We start from the raw sequence: 18,898 nt of genomic DNA, 5'->3' as shown, positions 1-18,898 counted from the left end.
CTCCTGTAATGCTTTTTTTCTTCAATTATTGCCTTATAATTGAATATCACTGATATGTCTCTGTGCCATTATTTACACTTGAGTCATACTGTACTGATCTTTGACCAGATTCCAAATGATGGTATCCACAGACAAGTTAATCCTGGTTACAGCCATTACAGCCACTGTTGGCTTAATCCCTTACTGCACACAATAGCCCAACGTCATTCTGCAGACTGTGCCTGCCTTTTTCCAATCTTGTCCAGCACAACATGGCATAACTCTTGCCAGATTCACATTCTTTTCTTCTGTTTCTTCTTTTCTTCATCTTTCAGTCGAGCTTTTTTCTGCAAAGTTCCTCTTCTTCAGCACTATCAGTTTCCAAGAATTTACAACAATTCTTCTAAATAAACCAAGAGGCCAATAATAATCCACCTCAGCAATTTCTTTTCTTAATCTAAAATACTTACATTAATCCTGGAGGGAAAAGAAGGAAAGGAAGGGAAGGGGTAGGGAAGGAAAAAGAAAGGAAGGGAGGGAGAAAGGAAGGTGTCATCACTCTAAAGTTCTGATTCCCCTTTTTAATCTCATTTTTGTTCCAGATATTTTTTTTAAATTGTGTATTAAAAAGGTTTATTATCTCCAGGAATATCTATATAATATACCAATAGTGTCCTAGTGTCTATGTTCCCTATTGGCTATTTTAGAATAGTAAGAAGCAAGAAAAAGAAAAAAAATACTGTATTGAGTTTTATTCTACATTTGAAAAAATCCCTTTCTTTTAGTCTAGCAAAGAGCATTATCTATCTTGTTTTTCCTTTTCAAATGAAAAAAAATATTTTTATGTTGATTTAACATTTAGACCACACCCAATATTATTTTCATTTTTAATATTAATTATGCTTTATTTTATGAAAAAACAGTAAATTGGATTGGTACATTCTGTTTAACAGAAAGTCATTTAAAATGATCCAGCAATCTCATGTGACCTTGAGGAGAAAGAGCAAATTAAATTCATTCAGTACACAGTGGAATACAGGTGGCAGGAAATGGATCATAGCTGAGTTTAAGCTTTGATAAGTGTTGGCTTCAGTAGATCCATTTTTTTCACAACATAATCTACCAGGAACTGAGCTTTGTATTAATATATTAATATAATTTATTTTTATTATTTTGGGTCTGTCATCTACTTTAAAAGTAAATATGATTTTCTATTGAAGAAAAAAGAAAACCTGAAATTTAGACTTCTCAGAAGTTTTGACAGATTATAAAAAAAATCATATCCACGTGTCTCTTTGTTCCTTTACAGTTTTCATTTAATGCACACTGTACATTTTCATTATAAAAATCAATATTACAGTTACATTTTAATAAGTGCTATGCTGATGTTGAATTGATGTTAGATTAATTTAAAATGGGAAAGAAATACAATATAGTTCAGGAATGTAGGTATTTTAACACATTGTAGTATTAAAGGTCTTTCTGAAGAGGGGACAGAATTCAGCAGCTCCTTAAATATAAAAGGTATATTGTTAACAGCAGCAAAAATATCATTTTGAAGGATTTCTTGGGCTGGTTTTAGGAATTCCATCCTTTTAAACTTCAGTTCTGATGTATATAAAACATTGTGTGTAGTTAATAAATTGGAATTTAGTATTTATGGTCTACTTGATGAAGTCTGCAGTTGGACTGAATTTAAAACATATGTAATTGAAATTGCCTTTAATATGACAAACATAGAAAAATAAACACATTTGCTATTTTTATTCCATGTTTTGGACAAGCATATTTACCATTTTATTTCATATTTTGGACAAGCATATATTTCTGTCAAATTGTGATGGAAATTACTGATCATGGTTATTTAGCCTTATAAAGGAAGGTAATCCTTCATTGCTTTTGTGAAGTTCTGAACAATGATTCAGACTTATTAAGATTTTCCTGGGAAAGTTGCTGGGAAAGTTACATTTTGTATACTCAGTTTCATTTTGAAGCTTGTATGTTGCCAATACTCAAGTATTTGTGAAGACTTTTTATGTTCCTGAGGGAATCTAATGGATTCCATCTGTGATTCTTCTTCCTTTAATTATGGAATAAAAACTTACAGGATGATTCGAAATAAATTGGAAGACTTTGAGCTGTATGTAGGAAATTCTGGCATCATTTTGTGAGAGATTCTACTATTATTATTGCTGATTCGAGTTTCAAAAGCCTGGAAGAAATGAATAAAAAATACTAAAGAAGGCAGTGGAGGAGTAATCAGCAGCTAATACTGTTCTCTTACAGTATTCATTCAGGCTGAAGGGCATTAAGTTAAGATCAAAGCCTGGATCAACAGCCAGGCACAAGCTGCATGAGAGAAGGGAGATGATGATGATCAGATTTCTATTCTGCCATTTGTGTGGGGGTATGTGTGAACTCAAGGCAGTGAATAATACTCCTGTCTCCCATTTTCCATCTTGTGAGATGAATTGGGCTGAGAGAAAGTGACTGGTCCAAAGTTATCCAGCTGCTTTTTCATGTTTAAGTCAAGCTTAGAATTCACAGGTACCTGATTTCTATGCTGTTATACCAAACTGATTCTCTTGCTTACTATGGTGTGTCTGATTAACTGATGTGTAGGATTCCATTACTCCCTCTTTTGTTTGTTGAGAAGTAACTTCCATTGTATTAAATGTGGGAAGTGTCCATCAGCAACTCCCTGGTCCAGACTGTAATATTTATGAGGGTTTTAATTTCTGTCTCTGACCCTATTTTTTATAAAATGATAGCAGCTGTTTGTTCAATATGATTTACTATATAATAAATTAGAGTAAAAGTGCAGTTCCTGTTTTCAGTCTGCATCCATTATAATAGGCAAGAAAAGAATTCCAGTAAGTCCTTTAGACTTTTTTTTAATACTATAGTTCATTAAAAAGAAGCCTTTTGATATCTCAAAAAGAACTTTCTTACACTGAGCAAAATAACTGTCACTTTTCATTTGTTCTTATTCATATCCAATATTTCCCACCCCATTCCACCCTGCAAAATCCCCAACAAATGAAGTGTGTTTTTCCAAATGAAATTGTGCTGGTGATTATAATAATCAAAATTATAATAATCAGGTTTAAGCAAATTATTATTATAGTCTGAAATATTAGATAAGAGATAGGGATCAGCAAAAACTAGAGAAATTTCTTTATTCTGTTTTATGTTACTGCAGTTTCAGTGAAACCCATTTGGAAGCCAGTAGGGTCAAGGCTGATTTGAACAAAATATAGGAATTGTATAAAATGGGAGAACAGTTAATTTAATTGGAAAATAACATCTGTACTGCAATCCTTTTTCTTTTAAATCAGAAGTCTAAAAAAGTATCCTTGTGTTTGTGGAGATGTGTTCTTTCCCTTTTCACCAAAACTTCTATTCCCCCCCACTTCGATAGTATCTACTAATACAACTCTCAGAGGTGCTAAAGAAGCATGATATGGAAAATGTATTGCAGAGGTTGGGAACATTCTAGCACCGTGGTGGCGAACCTATGGCAGGCATGCCACAGGTGACATGTAGAGTGCTCTTTGTGGGCACGCGCGCTGTCGCCCCAGTCCTAGACCTTCAGCTGTGTTTTAAAAACCCTTTTCGCTTTAGGCCTCCGCCGCCATGTGCAAAAAAAAAAGTTCAATCAATCAATCAATTTCAACTTCTCACAGGAAATAAAAAGATCTCGCAAAGTTGGAATTGATTGATTGAACTTTTTAGTCCCACCCAGTCTGCCGTTACCACCGCAGCCACGCCCACCCAATGGGCCATGCCCACCCGGCACCCGATGGTACATAAGTGGGTTTTGGGTTGCAGTTTGGGCACTCGGTCTCTAAAAGGTTCGCCATCACTGTTCTAGCACATATAAAATATTAAATCTGCAAGACCTACCTATAACAATGAAAATATAAAAGACCCTTCTTTACTCCTTTCTCCAAATATTGCTAAGCACATTGGTTTGTGCTTAAATTGTAAGCCGCCCTGAGTCTTCGGAGAAGGGCAGGATATAAATGGGATTTTAAAAAATACACCTGATGACAAGGAAGAAGATTCTAGAAAATGGAACATAGAGTGGATAGGGGTAATATCTAGGCAATATGGATGGGTGGAGTTTCTCCCCAGAAATACTCTACCTAAATTGCCTTTATCGTGCTAAGCAGTTTTCACAAAAATAGAAAGAAAATTCTCAGGCGATTTAATCGCCTCGAATTGGAAAGCTGCTTGGCAAAGAAAGAAAGAAAGAGTTAGACTTGAAAAACAGGATTTGATCTATCAGGGGGCACTATCTGTTTAATATACCTGTTTGAATATGATTAAAAGAACGGATGACCCTTAGATATAATTAGATTTTTATAATGGAAGATATGATTTAGAATTAAAATAGCATTTTTCTTCTTTTGATATGGGAAATTTGAAAATAAGAGGAGGATTGGTATGAATAAAATTTTTTAACTACATAAATGTAATTAATATTTAGAAAATCATAACTGATAAAGATACTTTAAATATTGATGGGAAATCAAATTTTAATAAGAGCACGAAAAACAGAATATTGACTTATGAATTGATGTTATTGCTATTTCTATAACTAAAATATGATGAAGATCTCTACATCTAATTTTGTATACATCAATAGTAGTAAAATTGTAATTGTTTAATGAGGGGAAAAGGGAAAAATATGGGGAAGAAAGGAAGATCAAGAAAAAATACTGGATTGTGCAGTACTGAATAGATTTCCATTGAAGAAGTTAATGTTAAATATGTGAACCCAGAAAATATGTTTACTAAGCTCTAAATATTGTATTTTTAAAAAAAATAATAAAACCTATAATAACATAAAAATATTAAATCTGTGCTCTAAATTTAACATACAGATTGTGTAAGCCCAGTATTTTTAGGCTATTATTGTTTTCAAGATTTTTAAGTTCTAAATGAAAGGATATGTGAAATATCATTAATGAGGGCAGATATGATATTGTCGCCATTACGGAAACATGGTGAGATGAAACCCACAAATGGAACACACAGCTAGAGGGATTTAAATTATTCAAAAGAAACAGACCAAATAAAAGGGCAGGTGGAGTTGCTCTCTGTATAAGAAATAACTATATCTGTACAGAAATAGAGCACAACAATGATGAAAACTGTAAACTTGAATGCATTTGGGTCAATATAAAAGGGAGAAAAAAATGACATTTCCATAGGTGTATACTATAGGCCACCCAACCAAACAGAGGAAATAGATGAACTTTTTGCTAGTCAGCTAACTAAGGTATGTAGGAAGCACATCACAATAGTAATGGGGGACTTTAACTACCCTGACATCAACTGGGAGACAAACTCTGCACCAAGTGAAAGATCAAACAGATTCCTGACAAACCTAGCAGACAACTTTGTCACCCAAAAAGTACAGAAGGGAACTAGGGGATTAGCCATTTTGGATCTAATTCTCACTAACAGAGATGAAATGATAGAAGGTGTTGAAGCCATAGAAACCTTGGGTGGAAGTGATCATGCAATATTGGAATTCAACATTATGGAAGCACAAGCAATAGAACACAGTCAAACTAGAGTTTTGGACTTTATGAGAGCTAATTTCAATAAACTTAGAAAGAGCTTGGGAAGGATTCCATGGATGAGAATCTTCAAGGGGAAAACAACTCAATAAACTTGGGAAATTTTGAAAAGTGAGATAATAAAAGCCCAGTCTAGCACAATACCAACAAAGACGAAAATAACAGCTCTCAACAGAAACCAGCATGGCTGCACAAAGAACACTCTGATAAATTGAAAGATAAAAAGGACAAGTATAGAAAGTGGAAAGAGGGGCACATAACTAATAATATCAGCAAATAGCCCAAGCCTGCAAAGACAAAGTGAGGAAAGCTAAGGCTCAAAATGAACTAACACTTGTGACCGAAGTCAAACATAACAAAAAAAGCTTCTTTCAACATGTAAAAAACAAGAAAAAAGTGAAGGAAATGATTGGTCCATTAGTGGGTGAAAGTGGCAAGAAGGTGACAAGCAACAGGGAGAAAGCAGAACTCTTTAACTTGTTTTTTGCATCTGTCTTTACACAAAGGGAAAAAACAGACCAACCTATCAAAAATAGTGCCATAAAAACAATAAAAACACAAGTTAAGATAGGCAAGAAAATGGTAAGTGTGCACCTGTCCAGCCTAGACGAGTTCAAATCACCATGCCCAGATGGATTACATCCCAAGTTTCTCAAGGAACTGGCAGACGTGATCTCAGAACCAGTGAACTATATTTTTCAAAGATCCTGGAGCACTGGAAAACTACCAGAGGACTGGAAAAGAGCTGATGTAGTTCCCATCTTCAAAAAAGGGGAAAAAATAGATCCAGGAAACTACAGACCTATCAGCCTGACCTCAATACCTGGGAAGATTCTGGAAAAGATAATCAAACAACAAATCAGCGAACACCTTTATGCAAACAAAATCGTCACTAAAAGCCAACATGGTTTTGTCAAAAACAGATCGTGCCAGACAAATCTTATTGCATTCTTTGACCAAGTGACAAAATTAGTGGACCAGATGAATGCTGTGGATATAATTTACTTGGACTTCAGTAAGGCATTTGATAAAGTAGATCACAACCTACTACTTGATAAGATAGAAAAATGTGGGTTAGACAGCACCACCACCAGATGGATTCGTAGCTGGCTGACCGGCCGTACTCAGCGTGTGTTCCTCAATGGAAGCACATCTACATGGAGGGAAGTGTGTAGTGGGGTGCCCCAGGGTTCTGTTCTGGGCCCAGTGCTCTTCAACATCATCAACGATTTGGATGAAGGGATAGATGGGGAACTCATCAAATTTGCAGACGACACCAAGCTGGCAGGAATAGCCAACACTCCAGAAGACAGGCTTAAGATACAGGAGGATCTGGACTATCTATCTAACAAAATGAAATTCAATTGTGAAAAAAGTAAGGTTCTACATTTAGGCAAGAAAAACCAAATGTACAGGTATAGTATAGGGGATACCTTGCTCAATAGTAGTAACTGTGAGAGGGATCTCAGAGTCCTAGTGGACAATCACTTAAATATGAGCCAGCAGTCTGCTGCAGCTGCCAAAAAAGCCAACACAGTGCTAGGCTGCATTAACAGAGGGATAGAATCAAGATCACGTGAAGTATTAATACCATTTTACAATGCCTTGGTAAGGCCACACTTGGAATACTGCATTGAGTTTTGGTCACCATGATATAAAAAAGATGTTGAGACTCTGGAAAGAGTACAGAGAAGAGTAAGAAAGATGTTTAGGGGACTGGAGGCTAAAACTTATAAGTAACGGCTGCTGGAATTGGGTATGTCTAGTTTAATGAAGAGAAGGACTAGGGGTGACAAGATAGCAGTGTTTCAATATCTCAGGGGTTGCCACAAAGAAGAAGGAGTCAAGCTATTCTCCAAAGCGCCTGAAGGCAGGACAAGAAGCAGCAGATGGAAACTAATCAAGGAGAGAAGCAACCTAGAACTATGGAGAAACTTCCTGACAGAACAATTAATCAGTGGAACAACCTGCCTTCAGAAGCTGTGAATGGCTCCAACACTGGAAGTTTTTAAGAAGAGACTGGACAGCCATTTGTCTGAAATGGTATAGGGTTTCTTGCCTGAGCAGGGGGTTGGACTAGATGACCTCCAAGGTCCCTTCCAACTTTAGTATTATGATTAAATTTTATTTATTTTTTAATCTAAAGAGGTTCTAAAGTATTACTGTAAAACAAGTCATGATATAACTGTTTTAACATAGATGCAGATGCAGAAGGTGTAATAATCCTTCTGTATAAGTACCGGTAGCCTTTTTAACTGATTAAATAGATGCTTACACTTATCATGTCTCACTCACAGATAATGCTTTTATCATGTTCTGAGGTACCAAGAAACTAGAGGATAAGACAGATTTGTTACACTATATACTGTTCCCCAAGAAATAGAATTGATGCTGCATGACTAATTGTTCAGGTTATCCTTATAGAACTCACCACTTTCTTCATGGCCTAGTACACATGTTAGCACCTGGACAGGCTTGGACTATGAATGTAAATGCTAAAGTTGCAATATATTTTTCTTTTAGATCTGCATGTTCCCAAAGCAGAATGGCTGAGGTTGAGGCACCTGCTGCTAAACCTTTTTCTTAGTCAAAAGACAGTTTTGCAAGTCAGAAATGAAAAGCTGAAGTTGAAATATCAATGACACTCTGTAGTGCAGTGAAGGAAGTCAAGAGTTGGCTTCTGTATTGTGCTTGAGAGTTACCCAAAGCTGTATACAAAATGATTTGTCAGCTAATTAAAAAACAACTGTCTTGTTTATTCATCAGAACTGTGGACAATCATTGTTTGTGGAGCAGACTCAAACTAATTACATGCCAGCCAACAGCTGATTCTCCCTCAGAAGGAAGCATTGCCTAATAAAGATCATAGATGCCAACCACTAAATACACAATGTACTAAAGATGAGCAGCTCAATCGGCAACTGTCTGGCTTTTCTCAATAAAGCTAGTGATGGACAAATTTGGGTAGAACTCTGCTATTTCCACCTGAAAGTCAATCTTTGTTTCTTAGTTGTCTTGTGAGATATTGATATGAAATATGATTCTTTTGTGCAATTAGGAGAAATCACTAGCTTTTCTATTACCATAATCATTCTGCTTTTTAAAAATGCCTCTAATTAATAAAGAACATTGGCACCAAATGTTTTAATTTTACAGAGATTGCAAATAAAATTACCGAAATATCATTATTTATTCCTTGAAAGTTGTTCCAATCCATTTGACAATTATTATTTTGTGTGATACTAGAATGCAGGGTAAACATTCGTTCTTATTATCTTCAAAACAAATGTTGATAAATGCTTGGTTTTGTAAGTTATCTTAAATAAACAATGATAGCACTATAAAATGAAAACCCTACCAATAATTCCATTGCCACCATATCATATATTCTTAAACACTCTTTTAAAGCTAGTGAGGAATTCTAAATGTCTTTTTTCAACATCAAAAATAAGCAAACTGAATGTAATATTTATTTAAACACTTTCTGGGGGAAAAAATCACAATCGTGCATTTGAATATACTATAGACTATTTTAGGAACAACTGCTGTTGGTTTTTTTTAAAAAATTGCACATAGTGTACTTTTTCTGTATATTTTTTAGAATAATTTAAAAGAGAAATATAGTTCTGAAAGAACTGGTGCTTCTCAGGAACACATATGCTTGTATTTCTAGGAAATTCTGCAAATCCATGAATTGTAATGGCATGTTTGTGATCCTAGGTCAGGGGTCTTCAAACTTGGCCCTTTTATGACTTGTGGACTTCAACTCCTAGAATTCCTCAGCCAGCAAAGCTGGCTGAGGAATTCTGGGAGTTGAAGTCCACAAGTCATAAAAGGGCCAAGTTTGAAGACCCCTGTCCTAGGTAGATAGGAGATATTCATAGATCTTTGTTGGATCTCACTTGTGCTTTTTATTTTATCAGTGCTAGTGTTTCTGATATGTCTTCAGTTACGTGGAATGTATTGTGTCATTGGGATACTTACATACATGGATAAGACTATCCTTGTGACCTTATTAGGCTAGGGGCAACAGCAGAAGCTTGGAGAAAAAACATTGACAGAAGTTATGAAAGCATGTGTGCCAATTTAAAATCTTTGTGTGAGCTTCATTTTCCAGAGTGAACCAATTTCTTTTGGCCATACATCTATAAATTCATGGGAAGATCTGATCTTTAAATTTAAATTTAAATTTTTAAATCCCTTCGTCCAGTGCGCTCGCAGAGAGAGGGTCTTCTCAGGGTGCCGCTGGTAAAAGATTGCCGGCGTATAACACCCAGGGAGAGGGCCTTTTCTGTGGGTGCGCCTACCCTCTGGAACCAGCTGCCCGTGGAGCTCAGGACTGCCCCTGACCTACGCTCATTCCGCCGGGACTTGAAGACCTGGCTCTTTGAGCTCTCTGGCCCAGGCTGAGAATTTTAACTGGGGTTTTATTTTCAGGGATAATTTAATCTTTTAATTCTCTTTTAACTTTGTACTTATATTGATACGATTTTAAAATGCCCTGTAAACCGCCCTGAGTCCTTTGGGAAAGGGCGGTATATAAATCTAATAAAATCTAAATCTAAAATCTAAATACTCTTACCACATTGATAAAAAGTTTGTTGTGTGCTTGAGGCTGAGGCAAATAGTTAACATCCTAAAATGAACTGGAGGGATTAATTGTAACAGAATGGATTATTTTATGGTTTTAACTCCTTTTGCTTTTGCTTATTCTTTGTTTTTTTACACCTCCTTGAGTTATTTGTAAAAATAATAAAGGTAGGATATAAATAAATAAATTTGCTGTGCCTTTGTACTTTTTACATTTATTTAATATAACAGTCCTAATTTACAAATAAAACGTTAAGCTGAACCTTCTCGTATTTATGTGAATCTCAGCACTGTGGCTTGTTCAATAAAATGCATAAAAATTTGTGGCTAGGCACAAACTGTGACCCCAAGACTGCATGGTACTGAAACTCTTTTTTTGTTGATGTTCCATAGATTTCCCTGCAATTGCTATGCCAAATTTTAGTGCCATAACAGAGTTTGGAACAGACCTTGGCAGTCTTCTAGTCCAGGGCTTTTCAACCTTTTCACCCATTGTACCACTTTTTGGATATGGCAACATCCGAATACTACCAGTCAACTAGCAAGGTGTCAAAAATTTGATGACCCCAAAAAAGGAAAAAAGTGATGAAGTACAGGTAGTCCTCGACTTACAACAGTTCACTTAGTGACTGCCCGCCCGGTGGCGCTCTTCCTCCTGTCTGAGGTTTTCATTATTGTGAACATTTCTGTTGAGGATTGGCAGTGGGGGTGGGGTGGTTGCAGCAGGTTTTGGTCACTTCACATGACCCTGGGACACTGTGACCGTCATAAATATGAATCAGTTGCCAAGCATCTGAATGTAAATCACAAGATCCTGGAAATGCTGCAACATTCCAGCTGATCGGTGCTTCTTCTGGGCTCAGAAGCGCCAGGATCAGCGCCGAGCTCCAGCTGGAGCTCGGTGCTGATCCTGGCTGTTCCGCTGAGCCTTGACAGCCCCGAAGAAGTGCTGATCCTGGCGCTTCCGCTGAGCCTGACAGCCCTGCAGCTCCAGCCATCTCTGGCTCAAGCTTGTGCAGTGCTGCCACTGGTTCAGCTCATTCCCCTCCCCCGCTACCACTTTTCTAGGATGGTTGCGTACCACCTGCCAGGTGCCAATGTACCACAAGTGGTACCCTTACCACTGGTTGAAAAGCCCTGTTCTAGTCCAACCCTCTACTCAAGCAGGAAACCCTATACCATTTCAGACAATCTCTTTTTAAAAGCCTCCAGTGCTAGAACACCTACAATTTCTGGTATCAAATCACCCCATATTGATTTTCTGCTTTCTTAAGGCACATAATATATATAAAAATAATAGACTAAAACCAAAAATAGGGTTATCAGTAAAAAGTTCAAATAAAACTGTATGATGAAAAATAATAGAAAAATCTGGGCCCATCAACTGCATTGTTTCCCTAATGTATTGTTTATCTTAGACCTTCAAATGATAATAAATGCAGACTCAAAAAATTGACTGCTCTTGGCTTACTATAGCTTCTTAGATTGAGCTTCTGTAAAATAAAAAAACAGTGGTACAACTACATTAACATGTCTCTTTGTTGCTTCTTATAGCAGAGCTAAACAGTTACCCCACTAATTTTATTTTTATTTATTTAGTTTTAAATATTATATGTTAACAAAACACAAGTAGTATTGTTTTAAAATACAAACATATTTTATTATTTGGTTATAGTGTATTTTTAAAATGTTGCTTGGATATTGTTAACACTGATGATTTTAAACCATTAAAACTAACAAAAAAGGGTTTATATAACCACGATTTTCTAATTTTTTAAAAATAAAATTTATTGACCACCCATCTTACCTTAGGGTAACTGGTCGGCTTACAATTAATCTTAGTTAAAACATAAAATGTTAAATCAAGCCTTACAACCAGAGACACATGGGGAGGGTGGGGACGGAGTGGGGGAAAGGTGGGATCTGTTATTCCTCAACCACCTCCACTGTGCTGATCCCCACTGGAGCCCCAAGTCAACTAGCACAGCCATGTCTTTAGGCCCTTATGAAAAGATATGGTTGGGGCCAACCTCACATCGGAGGGGAAAGATGTTCCAGAGGGCAGGTGCAACAGCAGAAAAGGCCCTCCTCCTGGACCCCACCAGCTGGAATACTCAGGTTAATGGGACCTGCAGCATGCCTCATCTGCTGGCATGAGTGCTACTGGCCAATCCCAGTGAGGTGAGACAGTCCCTCAAGTAACCTGGCCCCATGCCATAAAGGGCTTTAAAGGTGATCATAAACACCTTGAATTGCACCTGGAAACAGACTGGTAACTAGTGCAGCTCATGGAGCAGTCGGACCATTCTTGGAGCCCCCAAAACTATCCGCACCACCACATTCTACACCAGCTGTAGCTTCCAAAAGCTCTTTAAAGGTAGCCCCATGTAGACCCCATTACAATAGTCCATTGTTGTAGATTGTGATGTTAAAGAAACTAACTTGATGTTGAACATGATAACGGCAGCACGGTTACTGGTGGGAAAATATTGGAAGAAGGATAGTTTGCCCACTGTAGAAGAATGGGTGTTTAAAGTTTCGAATCTTGCAGAAATTTCTGCTTATCTGAAGGATCATTCACAGGAAAGATATATTTCAGTTTTTATTTAGAATATGATTATTGTAACTATAATCCTGTATTTAGCTCTGGGAAGTGGGGGGGAAGTGGGTGGGTTTGGGGTGGGAGGGATTTGGGGATATATTGTAAAATTTTATTTTTGTAAAACTCTTTAATAAAAAAACAAACAATAGTCCAGTAGTGAAATGACCAGGAACTGAAAAACTGAATGCAGGGAATTCTGGTTTAGGAAAGGCTGCAACTGGTGCATAACATGAAATTGTGCAAAGGCTCTCCTAGTTGTGACTGCCACTGTTCCTCGAACAGGAGTTGTGAGTCCATGAGAACCCCCAAGTTGCGGTCTGAGTCTTTCTGGGCCGTGCCACCCTATCCAGAGTCAAAGATGACAAAGTCAGGGATCCCCACATACCCAAAGCCATTTGGTCTTACCAGGATTCAGTCAAAGGCTGTTGTTCCCCATCCAGGCCACCATAGCCTCCAGGCACTGCGCAAGGGCAGCCACAGTATCACTTGGGTCACCAAGAGTAGAAATATAGAGTTGGGTGTCATCAGCATACAGTATATGTCTCAACCCGTGGTGACGGGTAATTTCATCCAGTGGTTTCATACAGATGTTGAAAAGGAGTGGAGAAAGTACCGAATCCTGTGGTACACCACAGAATAGTGGCTGAGAGCTGGACCTCTCACTCCCTATGAACATCAGTTGGGACCTGCCACAGAAAAAGGAGCTGAACCAGTGCAGAATTGTGCCACCCATCCCTTTTCCCTATTAAGGTTAATAAGGATAAGTTTACATAGTTTTTGACATCTAAAAGCTGAATATGGCATTTATAAGCACCTTTAAAATAGATTAAATTATATACTAAAGTTATTTTATGCTTAATAATACTGAGGTCTCCACAATACTGAATTGTTACTTATTGAGTTTTTGCATATAAAAACATTATTTAATCACCCAAAGCTTACGTATGTCTTCATAATAAGTTTTTAAAAATAAATTTTACTGTTTATAGGAAAATGAAATTACTTCATCTAAATATTTGCATTGATGTGTAGAGATATGGTCAGCAGTGCTTGTGAATTTTGTATTTTGAAATTTACTTATGTTCGCTGAAATATATGTGCTGCTATCCATGTAACGTTTAACTTCTGTTTTTTTAAAAAACAGTGGCTAGAAAAATATGGAAAAGAAAGTGAGACAGCTATGTCCTATTTCTGATCCAGACACAACATACTTTCTGCAAATAACTTGGCGCAAAGATCTGGGTACGGGTTTTGATCTTATACTAAGTGACGGCCAATCATCTTGGAATGGAAGAGGTATAATAAATTTACAATAAAGTATAATAGTATGATAAATTATTGTATGACTTATTACCATTGATTTATTAATCGGTTCCCCACTCCATTTTTTCTACTTATGTTCTATTTATTTATTTATTTATTTATTTTTATTTTAATTCCATTTATATCCCGCCCTTCTCCGAAGTTGAAGTTTTCCCTATCCTCACAATTATTTTTTAATTGGGAAAATTGTCTTTTGTTCTTTGAAGAGACTCGAGCTGATTCTGAATATAGCAGAAACAATGGAAGCAAATTTTCCCTTTTCTGCCTCATTGCAGATACTTATTCTTGCCCCCTGGTTGGGAAGAATGTAACCTGACAATCATAGCCAATTCCTTTATTGGGCTCTGAAAGCTGTATGAAATCAGTAAAGAGTATAGTGTATTCTAAAATCTATAGATTATAGATTACTAATTTAACATTCAAAGTATATTCTTCTGTTGAGTTGTATAAATCTATAATTTCATATTAAATTATAAATATTACAATATTATATATTATAAAACTTCAATGGGTGTCTAGTTGAACCACCTTTGATCCAGACCAATATTTTGTACCTACCGTCTCTTTCCAGGTAATGATAGAAACTCCAAACACAACTTAAGTACTTTGATAGCGTTCTTTTTATGTTCTTTAGTGACTGGTATTCAAAGAACCTCTGACTATTGTACTGGAGATGCTTTATTCCCTTCATTACTGGTAATTACTGGTAGCCTTGGTGGAGCAGTGGGCTAATGCTTCCTTAAGTAATACCAGCTGCCTGCAATTAGTGCAGGTTCGCATCCCACCAGGCTCAAGTTTGACTCAGCCTTCCATCCTTCCGAGGTAGGTAAAATGAGGGCCCAGATTGTTGGGGGCAATAAACTGACTTTGTAATAATGCCGCTTGGGGTTTGTGTGAAAGCCCTAATAAGAATGAAGGCTACTGCTAAAGCTTGTAAGCTGCCCTGAGTCTTCGGAGAAGGGCGGGATATAAATGGAATTTTAAAAAAAAACTATCCTAGTGTTTCCTCCATTATGATATTTTGAAGTTGGTAATCATTTCTACATATAATTATGTATTATGGAACAGGCTGCTTCAATTGTCTTGATTTTTAAATGTCTTTTTAAATAGAACCACAATGCTGTGTTCTGTGAAATGTTTGCTCAATTTTAAAAATATGGTATAAGAGGTTCTTTGTTAGGAAGGGCTCTTGCATTTTCAGTATTTTAAAGAAAATCTAAAACATGTAATATTTTGGTTATATTTTTAGAAAATAAATTATGATTTCAAATAAATTGAAACATGTTTGAAACCTTTCTCTTTATATCTCAACAGCTATAATTGCCTTTCTTTCAAATTTACTTTAATTCTTTGAATTACTGTCTTTTAGTGTCTGAAGAAGAGATTTCTAGAGAGGCTGCTGACATGGAAATGAAACAAGAAAAATATGTAGAAGAACTTAAAAAAGTACTGTTGTTTGACCAAGAGTACTCAGATTCATACCGTTTTGATATATCTAAAAAAGAAATAAATGGAGAATCAATTCATTTTTCTTATGAAAAGAATTTGAAAGATGTTACTGTAAGTATTCTATTCTATTTCTCCATTTTTATGTCATAAAGTCATCTTTCATGCCATAAATCTTCAGGAACAGTGGATACTTAGACCTTTGTCTTAAACTTCAGCAGTTATAAATTCTGGTATACTACTTAATTATTAGCATAATATTCTGTTTTTAAAAATCAGTAAGAAATATTGTGCTTATGAGAATCTTTTTTAAAATTCTACAGTCAGAATAAACATTAAGTTGACTTCAGTTTCAAACTTTTGTAAAGCAGGATTCATTTGTTAAAAATGAATCTATACATACAAACATAGATACATAAACAGATGCATGTAGATATGTATATGTATATACACAAACACATAAACACACGCTATTGTGATTTGAAACATTACTAAATTTATTTTAATATATACAAATATTGGTCATTTATTTATTTACCTCCTGTATTTATACACTGCCAAATCTCTAAGGTGTTCTAGACAAACTTATGGTGGCCATGAACTACTATGCCAGTCCCATTGACCCAGTGTCTAACTTGACCCAATGGAGTTTGAAGTCCTGCAGTACAAAAAGATTGGGAGGGGGATCCATCCATGCTGATATGTCTGTGGCCTACTTTTTTCTATCAAAGGACCATTAAGATCATGCTACATTGAACATGATCACTATTATTAATCAATATCATTTTAATACATCTGTATTGTGTGTATTTATGTAGGTCTCCTAAATACAGTCTCCAATTTACAACCATAATTGAGATCAGAATTTCCATTGCTGAGCAAGGCAGTTAAGTGAGTCACGCCTAATTTTACGAACTTTTTTGCTATGGTTGTTAAACAAATCAATGCAGTTGTTGAGTGAACCATGCGGTTATTAAGCGAATCTAGCTCAACCTTGACTTTGCTTGTTCAGAAGCTGGCTGGGAAGGTTTCAAATGGTGATCACAGGGCTCCAGGTTGGTGCAACCATTGTAAATATACTGTATGTCTGTTGCCAAACACCTGAATTTTGATCACATGACCATGGGGATGCTGTGACAGTTGTAAGTAGGTGTAAATCTCTTTTTCAGTGCCGTTGTTACTCTGAACAGTCACTAAATGAGTTGCAAGTCGAGGGCAGCCTGCATTTAAGTATTTGAGAAGTTTAAGGTAAAGGTAAAGGTTCCCCCACACACGCGTGCTAGTCGTTTCCGACTCTAGGGGCCGGTGCTCATCTCCGTTTCAAAGCCGAAGAGCCAGCGCTTGTCCGAGGACGTCTCCGTGGTCATGTGGCCGGCATGACTAGACACCAAAGGTGCACGGAACGCTGTTACCTTCCCTATTTTTCTACTTGCATTTTTACGTGCTTTCGAACTGCTAGGTTGGCAGAAGCTGGGATGAGTAACAGGCGCTCACTCTGCTACGCGGCACTCGGGATTCGACCTGCCGACCTTCTGATCGACAGGCTCAGCGTCCTAACCCACTGAGCCACCGCGTCCCGAGAAGTTTATATACTACTAAAACCTGTTCTATATGCTGGAGTTTGAGCCAAACTGATAGGTAATTGGTAGGAAAACTGAAATAATGTATTTCTTTTTAATGAAATTTATCTTTCAAATGTATTTACAACTCTAGTTAGTGCATATGTTATTAAGAATTAAAAGAACAATAGGGAAAACAACAAACTGAATCACAGAATTATAAAAGATCATAACCAGCTTGCTCCAGGCTTTTTGAAACAGCAACTCTTCAAGTTAAGAGCAAACTTTGCAGAAACACATTACTGTAAAGTGATAACTTTCTACAAAAAGGATGCAACATTTAATGGTAGCTTGATGCTCTTATGTTCATTAAAAAAATACAAGCAACAAAAAGCAACAGCAGAATTTAACAAATTAAATGGTGTGCTCTAGTTTCTTTTAATTAAACAATGCCATTTTGGGGACCTAGGAAGCCTGCCTTTTGAGCCTGTTCTTTGAAACAGCATCACTCCAGGCATCTGTAAAGTTCTTATATTGGTGATTTTCAAAAAGTCAGAGAAAACCTGGTTGTTGAGGTTTGGGGGTTGGGTTAAGGGTGTGCTAAGCCCTTGTAGGATATGTACTTGATTATATTTTCTTCCTGAGTCATATGTTCTTTGTTTTTTTAAATTGTTTTTAACAATGCAAGCTGCCCAGAGTCTTATGGAATTGAGCAGCCTCTAAATAGCATAAACAAATAAAATAAAGTAATTTAGGCCAGGAATATGATGGATATGGTATATTGTTGTATATGATATATATGACTGTACAAATCTAGCTTTGAATACTTACAGCTCCAATTATTCCGGATGTTGAAATTCATTCCAAATTCATTCATGCATATTAAAAAATGAATGTTACCAATTCATGGGTGGTAATAGAATCACAAGAGCTAGATTTAGATACTGTATGGCTCCAATTGTGTTCCTGCAACCATGCTAGTCTGTTACTCTTGTATCTTTCTGTTGATATTTTTCAGTTATTATATGAGATGCCATGAAAATATATTTGATAGTGCAATCAGAAAATAAATGTAAATTCAAAGATCTACTGAATGAAAATTGAAATTGCTGTACATAATTATACTTTCATTGAAGACAATGGAATATTTGATGGGCTGCCACAAGAGAGAAGTGGGTTGACCTATTCTTCAAACGGCCAGACAAGAAATAATGGTTGGAAACGTATCAAAGAGAGCTCCAACCTAGAACTAAGGAGGAATTTTCTGACAGCGAGAACAATTAATCAGTGGAACAGTTATCTCCAGAAGTTGTGAGTGCTCCGTCACTAGAGATTTTAAAGAAGAGATTGACAGCAATTTTTCTGTAATGTAATAGGTTCTCAATAAAGGAAAACATTTGTAGCACAGGGTTGAAATGAGGTGTCCTTGGTGTTATCTGAGCTTGGTTGTTTTCTTGCAGATGTTTCAGAACCCAAATTAGGTATAGGATCTCCTGCTTAAGCAGGGGTATTGGACTAGAAAACTTCCAAGGTCCCTTCCAACTCTGTTATACTGTTATTGAGATTATAATAATAAAATGCTACAGTATATCTATACAATAATTCCATAGTAAATTAATTTTCTGCCAACATTGCTTGGGTTTGAATCTATATAATGAGGGAACTAAACTGATATATAATATCACATTTATTAATATGTTTGCTTGGATCTTGTTAAACTTGCAAATAAAAGAACATGGGGTATCTGTAGATGAAAAATAATAAGGATGAATTGGATTTAATCATTAACAGATTGTTTAAAAAAACAA

The 18,898-nt window shown here is 36.4% G+C and overlaps 1 protein-coding gene across 3 annotated transcripts in view; it reads left to right on the top strand.

The window, feature by feature from the left end:
* Window positions 1-18,898, top strand: part of XRCC4 (X-ray repair cross complementing 4) — a 105,553-nt gene that overhangs the window by 2,398 nt on the left and 84,257 nt on the right. For all 3 annotated transcript variants that reach the window (XM_083357256.1, XM_083357255.1, XM_083357257.1), the window contains exons 2-3: window positions 13,907-14,058; window positions 15,455-15,645. In XM_083357256.1, coding sequence (XP_083213382.1) covers window positions 13,920-14,058; window positions 15,455-15,645 — 330 coding nt within the window. In that variant the 5' untranslated portion in view covers window positions 13,907-13,919. The remainder of the gene's footprint in view (window positions 1-13,906; window positions 14,059-15,454; window positions 15,646-18,898) is intronic.

This window comes from Vipera ursinii, assembly GCF_947247035.1.
Source record: "Vipera ursinii genome assembly, chromosome: 2".
Lineage (NCBI taxonomy): Eukaryota > Metazoa > Chordata > Lepidosauria > Squamata > Viperidae > Vipera > Vipera ursinii.
The sequence above is the reverse complement of the archived record's forward strand: the minus strand, read 5'-3'. Positions and strand labels throughout refer to the sequence as shown.